This window comes from Quercus lobata, chromosome 9 (assembly GCF_001633185.2).
Source record: "Quercus lobata isolate SW786 chromosome 9, ValleyOak3.0 Primary Assembly, whole genome shotgun sequence".
NCBI lineage: Eukaryota > Viridiplantae > Streptophyta > Magnoliopsida > Fagales > Fagaceae > Quercus > Quercus lobata.
In genome coordinates, this window is record NC_044912.1 from 49,139,954 (window position 1) to 49,149,661 (window position 9,708).

General features: G+C 32.5%; 1 protein-coding gene across 1 annotated transcript; it reads left to right on the top strand.

Annotated features, from left to right (window-relative positions):
• The first annotated feature begins 1,568 nt into the window (after positions 1–1,568).
• LOC115960944 (transcription factor bHLH62-like) lies at positions 1,569–4,512 on the top strand. The gene is made up of 8 exons (XM_031079982.1): positions 1,569–2,668; positions 2,755–2,964; positions 3,105–3,170; positions 3,257–3,325; positions 3,418–3,489; positions 3,583–3,804; positions 3,971–4,070; positions 4,160–4,512. The coding sequence occupies exons 1-8, from the start codon at positions 1,883–1,885 to the stop codon at positions 4,195–4,197; spliced, it is 1,563 nt and encodes a 520-aa protein (XP_030935842.1). The 5' UTR covers positions 1,569–1,882; the 3' UTR covers positions 4,198–4,512.
• Positions 4,513–9,708: the final 5,196 nt, after the last annotated feature.

Consider the following 9,708-nt stretch of genomic DNA (forward strand, 5'->3'; position numbering starts at 1 on the left):
TTAAAATAATGAAAAAATTATATTGTATTCGATAATGAAAATTTTACAAGGGATTCCTCTTATATTTGAAATCATATAGGTGTGACTCCACATTGATGTCTGGAAAAAAAAAATTATATATAAATTTTAACAAATTTATGATGTTCTCTACCTTTTCAAAAATTTATGACCATCCTAAAATTTTTTAAGCCCAACATAATTGATTTTTGGGCAAAGTTTGGCATCAAACTTGGTTGTAAATTAAGGATACAACTTCACTTAATATTTTTTTTATTGGATGTAAATTTTCACAAATCCATCATTGGTTTACATTTTCTTTTTATATCTTTTGTGCTTGCAAAATTTCAAAAAGATCAAAGATCAATAACTATGTCATCTACCAAATGTTTAAATTTTGAGTTTTTGTGGTCTAAAATTATACATAAAAAATAAGTTTATGGATCAAATGATAATTAACATTCGAATGGCATGAAATTTCACATGTGTTTTAAAAACATAAAGAATATATAATTCAACAATTATATTATCAAAATATATAACCATGTTAATTTGTTTAGTGTGAATTAAAGTCTTAGGCTACAACTAAATTTGCAGTTAAATTTTGTCCTTAGACTTTGGTCTCCTTAATAATATATTAAGCCCTTAAAAGCAAAAAGAAAATGTTTAAGAAAAATTTTATTGAACAAAATTTTTGAAAGAGATGTAACTTGCAACATTAATAATGAAACTATCATACATCGTTTTCAAAATAAGAAAACTCATGGATTGAAATTGTAAGATTTTACATATTTGTATATTTTTTTGTCAATATATGAATTTTTCTTTTTATTAAATTTTGTATAATTTAAATTTCATAATAATTATCCTAAAACAAATTTATAAAGCCGCCACTGAAGAAAAATGAGTATGGTACAAGTATAGGTAAAGTACAAGTAATATGAGTGATTAAGAGATAAACTAAATGAGTCAGAACCCAATAGGCTTGTACACTAACAATATTAATGGTCGCCACACACTAATCGTACTTATGGTCAAGTCAGTTTATAAATTTTTTATAAAAAACCTAAAAGTTAAATAGTTTTAGATTTTTCTAGTGCTTAACTGCTAAAAGCTAATAAGCAATGAGTCTTGCACTCGAGTGGTTTTCAAATTTTCCACAACTCCTTTAACATATATGTTAAAATCATCAATTTGAGTCAACCATTCTTACATAATTAACAATAAGGAAATAAAAAATTTATAATAAAATAAAATAAAAAATAAAAAATCCCAAAACCCCTCTTAACAGTTTCCAGGCTTTCATGAATTTAAGATAACTTTCTAGAGAGGAAATTGGACATTGGGTATTTTAACGTCCAAGGCCCGGCAACTCCTCTTTCCACCATTTACGGATTGAGAGAGACACAGAAGAATTGGAATTTACCAGTGTAATAAAAAAAATAAAAAATATATAAAATATATAGGTCAACAAATCCTCATATATTTTTAATCCAAAAATAAAAAATAAAAAAATAAAAATCTTCATCTTTTTTGCCTATTTAACTTCATCACTACCCAACCATGTCCCTTCCCCCCTGCCCTTCTCTCTCTCACTCACAAAGAAAGAGCTTTTGCTTAGCTTTTCTTCACCAAACTTAGTCCCTTCTTCTTGTTTCTCTCTCATTCTCACCCAACTCAGCCCCCCCATTTAGCTCACATAGGGTCATATTGAACCACATTCAATCATTACAAATTTCCAACCTCTCTTTGCCAAACCATCTTTGCTTTTTATTAAGACCAACAAAGAAAGAAGAAAAAGGAAACACAAAAAAAGAGGAACCCAAAAACTTTAATCAACTTAGTCCTTTTAACTAGTTAGTGAAATTGTCAATTAAGTGTCAACATGGAGAATGAATTTTTTCTGAACCCAGCACTGCATTTTGAAACACCATCAGCTTCAATAATGCCCACTTGGCACTCTCTTTCAGCAGCCATGGAGATTCAAATTCAAGGGACTGAGCAATCCCAAGATTGCTTTTTTAGTTCCAACGCAGATCAAAGTGCCCACTTTGATTCAGCCTTGAGTTCAATGGTGTCTTCACCTGCAGCGTCAACTAACAATGTTTCTAATGACAGTTTTGTGATCAGGGAGTTGATAGGAAAGCTGGGAAACATTGGAAATAACAGTGCCAACAATTCATGCTATAGCACTCCTCTGAATTCTCCTCCTAAGCAGCTAAGCTTGCCTATGACTGATCATTTGGTAAAAGAGAACTTACCCAGTTTGGGAAAGTCTATGCCTTTGAATTCTAGTGTGGCAGAGTTCTCTGCTGACCCTGGATTTGCTGAGAGAGCTGCAAGGTTTTCACGCTTTGGAAGCAGGAGTTTCAATGGTAGAACGGGCCAATTGGGACTAAACAACACTGAATTCCAGAAGAAACCAAATCTTTTGATGGGAAATGGGAATCAGAATCTCCCCAGAGTTTGTAGTAGTCCTTCTCTCAAAGCACAGGGATCTCAATCGGGTGCCCAGGAAAACAAGAATTCTTCTCCATTGCAGGATTCTCAAGAGGAATCCACCATTTCTGAACAAAACCCAAATGGGGATTCCAATTCCAGGAAAAGAAAAACAGCTTCCAGGGGGAAAAAGGAGCCTCCATCATCATCACCATCTGCCAATGCTACTAAGGTATAGATTTGTAAGTCAATTCTATCCAATTTTCCCATTTTGATTTGGTTGAGCATATATTGAATTCAGTATTACTTTGCTTCCAGGTGGGTGAAGCTAATGATAACTCGAGAGCAAAAAGAAGCAAGCCTAATGAGGATAATGGAAATGGAAATGACCCTGTTAAAGCAGAGGACGAAACCCAAAAAAGTAGTGCAGACAAGACTAACACAAAACCTCCCGAGCCTCCCAAGGACTACATTCATGTTAGAGCAAGAAGGGGTCAGGCTACTGACAGCCATAGTCTCGCCGAAAGAGTAAGAATTATGTCTCAGTTCTCTCCAATTTGTCATTGCATTTTCATGTTTTGGATGAGAAATTATCAATTTTCCAAAAAGTTTATGTTATTAGGAAACTGTAAATTTAATCATTTAGCCATTATTTTAACATTCGATAGGTCCGAAGAGAGAAGATTAGCGAAAGGATGAAGCTTCTCCAAGATCTTGTACCTGGTTGCAATAAGGTGTGAAAAAAGTTTAGAATTTGAATGGATAGGATTTTAAGTACACGAATATGTCAACTAATATGGCCTATGATTTTGCATTTCAGGTCACCGGAAAAGCACTTATGCTTGATGAAATTATAAATTATGTGCAGTCGTTGCAACGTCAAGTCGAGGTAAAGTAATGTCTAGTCAATTAACAATTTGCGATTTTGTTTTAAAAAAATTCAATTTACCTTGCTAATTGGGCATGGAAATATTGTTGCAGTTCCTTTCCATGAAATTGGCTTCTGTCAATACCAGAATGGATGCCAGCATGGATAGTCTATTTTCAAAAGATGTAAGTTTGTTCTCTTTTTAAGGCAAAGGCTTTTTCTATTTTCTACATTCCAATTTTCCTCAATTGGAATTTCTTGGCATCCTTTTTTTTTAGATATTTCAATCGAACAACAATTTGCCACACCCAATATTCCCATTAGATTCCTCGGCATCCGCTTTTTATGGTCAGCAGCCCCATCAAAATCCAGCACTACATAGCAACATATCCAACGGGACAGTGACCCAATGCTCTGTGGACCCAATTGATACTGCACTATGCCAAAGTCTAAGCATGCAATTACTTCCACTCAATGGATTTAGTGAGAGTGTTGCTCAAGTAAGCAAAATTTTGACATTTTCCTCAACAATAATGGTGTTCAAAATTCAAATAAATAAATTTATTTATTAAAATCACTTTTTGTCTCACTTTTTAACAAATAACAAATAAACTAGCGAAATAATGCACACGTAGGTCTAACCCCCTTTTGTTTGATTATATCCAGTATCCAAATTTTGGTGAAGATGACCTGCAAACCATTGTACAAATGGGTTTGGGTCAAAATCCTAGCCGGGAAACAGCATTGCAGCCACAAAGCTTCCATGGTAAGGAAATGAGGGAATCAAAAGTTTTCCTTTGAAAGTGATTCACACCCACAAAAATTTGATCCATGATAAGAATTCTTATCATGCAGGCTCAAATCAAGTACCACACATGAAGGTTGAGCAGTGATTGATTTGCACCCCTCATCAATTCAAGGCCCTGAAGCAAAGAGAGGCTGCTGTATATACAAGAGATTAATTTGGCCCATTACATGAACCACTAAGCCATTCATCTTTAGGTCTAATGAAGTGGACAATTTTTTCTTTTTCATTTTAATTTTTTTTTCCTTTTCAATGTGATTTTGTTGTCTAATTTTTTTTGGGGGGGAGTTATTTTTTGTATCCACTATCCACTGTCTTTTGGTGCAAAAAGTCTATCTGCACCGCGTGTAATATAACAATTACAGTGCTAATTAATAGAAGAGTTTTCTATTCTACAAGCTTTCACTATCCTTCCTGTTAGACATTTTGTCCTATATATCAACTGTACAAGAAAATTTGGCAACCATCTTTATCATTTATATTTGTGTCATGTCAATTGCAACACTGTTAATTGTTAAATCATGTAATCTAGTAGATATGATTCTCATTTTTGTTGTAACCAGCTGTATAAGTGGGGCTCTGCACTCAAAAAAAAAGTCTATATTTGAATGATTAGGACATTTGGTTATCTTGAGCTGGGGTCAACCATAATTTCTGCCATATTTTGGGCTCCTGTAATTTTCATTATTAACCAAATACAGAAGCTTCTGTTCCCTTATTTACAGTGCAGAATAAAATATCAATCAAGCAAAGGTTAGAAGTTATAACCACTCCTTTAAACAAAAAAAAAAGTTAAATTCTTTTATAATACAAAAGAGCATAATAGAGAATCCCAGGTTGTCAAGTGGTGAGATTCTGACTAGGCCCAATGAATCAAAAGAACTTTTTAATCTTTACCTACTTTTAACATATATATATATATATATATATTGTGAATGGAGAAAAGGGATTGTAGTGGAGTTCAGGTTTGTAAAGATACCCTTAAAAATTAATAAATATACCAATCTTTTTATGAGGGGCTGTTAGTTGAAAATCCAGTTTCTGGGGTTCAGCAAAAGATTTCTGCACTGCAGCCTTAACCAGTATTATATTCAGGGTTCTATTATTGTTCTGCAGATTAATGTAATTTAATTACTAGGAAGATGCTTTGAATGTGGTGCAATGTACAGAACAGTTAAATAAAATAATAAAATTATTTAATCAATATACATCTGTTGCAGTTTACCAAAAACAAAAAAATAAAATAATTTATATTACAGTAGCAACTAGCAACAATAAGAAAATTTTTTAAAGATGGTAATGGATGCTCATGTGACAGTTTTGTCTCCGAAAAGTTTAGAAAGGTCCAATCATATTGCTACGTGTCTAGGGATTGTTATTTTGTTGTATATTATTTTTTTGCTGTTTAATTCATGCTTGGGTGGCCTTTTCTGAATTGATACTTCCTTAAGATTTTTTCTGAAAAAATTGGTGGTTGGTCGGAAAAACATAACCTTGCAAGTACAAGCCAGACCAGGCTTTGCTGTTACCAATTGTTTTACATAATTTTTAAAACATGCAAATTCAACACTATTCTAATATGCTCACCCTTTCTTCAGCTTGTTTTGTTTAACATAACTTTTAGAATTGCCTTCTTGAAGATTTTTCCTTTTTGTACAAAGGTATAAATCATTGTTTCAGCAGGTAAAACATATATATCGTATTCATTGAGGCATAACTCAATTCATTTTACCCTTGTAAATCTTGTTTAAATGCTAAATGAACAATTAAAAAAAAATGCTTTTTTAATGGGAGCCCTTATGCACTTGCTAAGGAGGTTTTAAAAAGGTCGCACCTCCATTAGGACCTAGTAAAAACTAATAAATAAATACTCTTTAAATTGAAAGTACTTCTATAAAAAATAAATAAATAAATAAAAACAAAAAACCAATAGATTGCATTATAAAATCTAACCTTAACAAATATTTTTAAATACCCATTAATTGAATCCTTCATTTGATCTAGCCACTCATTGTTTGAGGAAAAAAAAAATAGTCGAAGTAGTGAGAAGGAATTCACACAAGCCAAAACTCTATGATGTTGCATTAGATTTTCTAGTTTGCATTTCATCCGTGGACTTCTGAATTTTTGCCAGTTGCCACAATAATTGTTGGACCTGGGTCATTTTGATACCAAATTCTGAGTTTTTTGTTTTTTATTGAAAGTTCCAGTTAAGGAATGCCGTTTGGTAGCAAAATTACCCGAATCCAACAATTATGGTGGCAACTAGCAAAAGTTCAGTAGTCCACAGATGAAATGCAAACTTTAAAATCCAATGTAGCATCACAGATTTTTGGCTTTTACAAACTCCTTTTCACTATGCTTCTACTATTATTTTTCTTTCTCAAATGATGGAAGGGAAACTAAACAATAGTAAAGTCACTACTGCAAAGTTTCACACTTTCTTTTTCAAAACTATATACCAAGTGAAAATGTAGATCAGTTAACATCTTCCATAGCAATGAGTAAGACATGAATCTTCTTATTAAGCTACTTAGAGTAGGGAATTTGCAGGTCAATTGTCACAATCAAATCCTGAAATCCATGTTCTTGATTGAACATAAAAAGCTTCGATTCTCCGCGAATTTCCCACCAAACGATAAGAATATAAGACCCTACCATTAAAGAATGTTGGGACAGATTTAAAGGACACAGTGGTTGTTTTGGGGGCACTACTATAATGATCACTAAGATAGATGTCTCTTATTGAGTAATATGCCACTATTTTATCACACATTTTCATTTGGGTCTTTTTCTTTTTTACCTTAGGAAGAAGCTATGAAAGTTTCTAGGATTTCAACTTTGGTTGTTGTTTTCCTTTGTAAGGGAGAAAACACAGGCTGTGTTGAGGACCATCATTTGTTTCACCAACCATGAATTATTTCAAGCAGCACTCCAACTGTAAACGTGTTATTGTTTTTCTGCATTTCAAAGTTTCTCACAATGAAATACCAAAACTTTAATTTTTTTTCCCACCTAGGAAATTTTGCTAGGAAAGTTTCTAGTTGCATCACCATCTTACCTGTTATCCTCTTTAGTAAATTGGATTTGTGGAAAGTTTTTTTCTTTCTTTCAACATTTTCAAGTCATGTACGAGTCATACAAAATCCAAGGGACATATTGCTTTCCAGATATGAGCTCAACATGTAATTAAGACGCGTTCCTCTGGGTCCCACCTGCATAGAGGACCTTCTGAGTCCTTTGATTTGAGTAAGTTTTCCATCATGTTGAAGTAAGCCCCGTGGTCAAACATGTGATACAATGAACTTCACAACAAAGAGCAAATTCTTGACCCAATTATAAATAATAATAAAACCTTTCCTTATTTTAAATATAGGACTCTTCTACTAGCTGTTTCACAGTTGACACCAGGAAATTCCAACGCCTGCCTGGTTAAATATATCAGATGGCTTGTATTGTCAAAATTTCTAGAGTTTGGCACTTTAATCATGTTTCATGTGTCAGAAGTGAATAAAATCAATGATCCTTTCTATAGGCATGTTCACCGTTTACACATTTTAGAAATATTCAATACACCTAATGGATTACACTCTCCTCTCATATAAAAGTAGATCTCATATACGAAACTTACATATAGGGTCTACCTTTATGTAAGAGGAGTGTGTAGTACACCGAGTACACTGAATAATTTCATTACATTTTTACGTGGAAAATAAGGTAACATAAGTTGTCACTAACTACATTGATCATAAATTTTGGCTAACATTAAATTATTTCACTATAGAAAAACTTGTGGCTATAATCATACCAGTACTCACATCAGAATTTAAATTCTTAAGCAGTTTTCATGTTGCAACCTTTTTATTCCGAGTATAAAAAGCTTGTGTTGTTGATAGTTTCAAGTGAATATCTACGATATAAACCATGGAGACTATCATTTCCCTCTTGAAGAAAATGAACAAGTAACCATTGTGTTAGTAGCCATAGACACCGTCAGAATATTTCATCACAAAGTATTTGGAATGAGGAAAAATCAGATAAATGAAAATTTCGAAGTAAAAGGATTGGGAAGAACTGCCTTGTATGAAGGTTTAGATATAAGGACCCCAATACTTGCATTCAACCAACCATCTGTGACATTGATCTTCATCATCAGCACACATTTACAATGCACTTTTTACATAGAAGTCGGATATGACACAGGGCATCAATAGAGGCTGATATAGGCTTTCAAGTAGAAACAGATTTCAATGGCTAATTCACCAAAGCAATGTAGCCCAAATGATTGGAATTTAGCTACTAATATGAATCATCAAATTAGCAATAGAACAAAATGATTAAACATTGATAATAATGAACCAGTATTATATGGAATAAAAACAAGATCTTTTAAATGATATGTTAGATGCTTGGTCCCATATCATTCATAAGCCAAGAGAGAGAGAGAGTATAGTTGACTTTAATAGGTGCATAATAGGCATTTTAAGTTGATGTTTGATTGTAATTAATTAACAACTATGATAAATTATTGATAGGATTTAAACTTATATCACCTACTCTAATACTAAAGTCGATTACTGATTGTCCCAAAAACTTAAATTATTAAATTTAATCATTTGACTGATATTCTTTACATCGATCTTATACCGTTATAAAGTAGCAAAGTTATTCTTTTACCTTCCTATATTTTTTTTTAAATGCTACTAATTATTTTGAAAGCCTATCAACTTCGTGTTGTGTATCACATGCGAACATACAACTAAACATAAAAGATGGTAATAAACTTTGATGAGTTGTAGAATGTACAAAGTGTAGTACACCATTGCATGTGATCCATTGGATGATTTCATGGAGTTGACCACATCGATACAACGACTAGTCATCAATATTCATTTCAAAACAAAACTCCGCATGCAAAAGGGAAGTATTCCAAGATGGACTAGCCGCTTCATTCAATCGTTTTCACTAACAGTAACATCCTTGGATGGTAGTACAAAAGTATTGTGGATACTTACTGCAATAAAAACAAGCCATAATAAAGCAAAGGAAAAACCAAATATTTAGAGTGGTCAATAAAAGCTCTTCGACATTCCATCTACACATATCACTAAATACAATGCTATTCATAAGCATTAGTCCAAATGACAGCAATGTATTCCAAATTTACAAAGAAACAACAATTTTTCTAGCCAAAAAAGAAAAAACATATTTTTCTGATTGCAACTAATTAGAATAAGGAATTCAAAGAAGTCAAATAGGTCTCAAATCATCATAGACCTATAATGAAATATAGGATCAATCAACATTTATCAAATTTGAAAAAGACCCAAAAAGAAATAGTTTGATATGCGTAGATGAATAAGCATATTATGATACTATATTATAAAATTGATAAAAACTTTTATTTTCCTTTAAACATACTTCTCATGCCTACAACTTGGTTCAAGTTCAATTTATTTTGTATCCCCATATTTAAAAAGTTACATTTCATCCCAGAAAATTTAAAGGTTCGTCCTTTCATTTATCTACAGTTAAAAGAATTGTATACATGCTAGAAAAAACACTGGTGTAGTATGTTAGAAAATTGAATTGGCCTAAA

Coding starts and splice junctions, on each gene's coding strand:
- LOC115960944 (XM_031079982.1), top strand. CDS start 1,883: ATGGAGAATGAATTTTTTCTGAACCCAGCACTGCATTTTGAAACACCA. Junction 3,490..3,582: donor ATAGTCTATTTTCAAAAGAT/GTAAGTTTGTTC, acceptor CTTTTTTTTTAG/ATATTTCAATCGAACAACAA. Junction 3,805..3,970: donor TTAGTGAGAGTGTTGCTCAA/GTAAGCAAAATT, acceptor GATTATATCCAG/TATCCAAATTTTGGTGAAGA.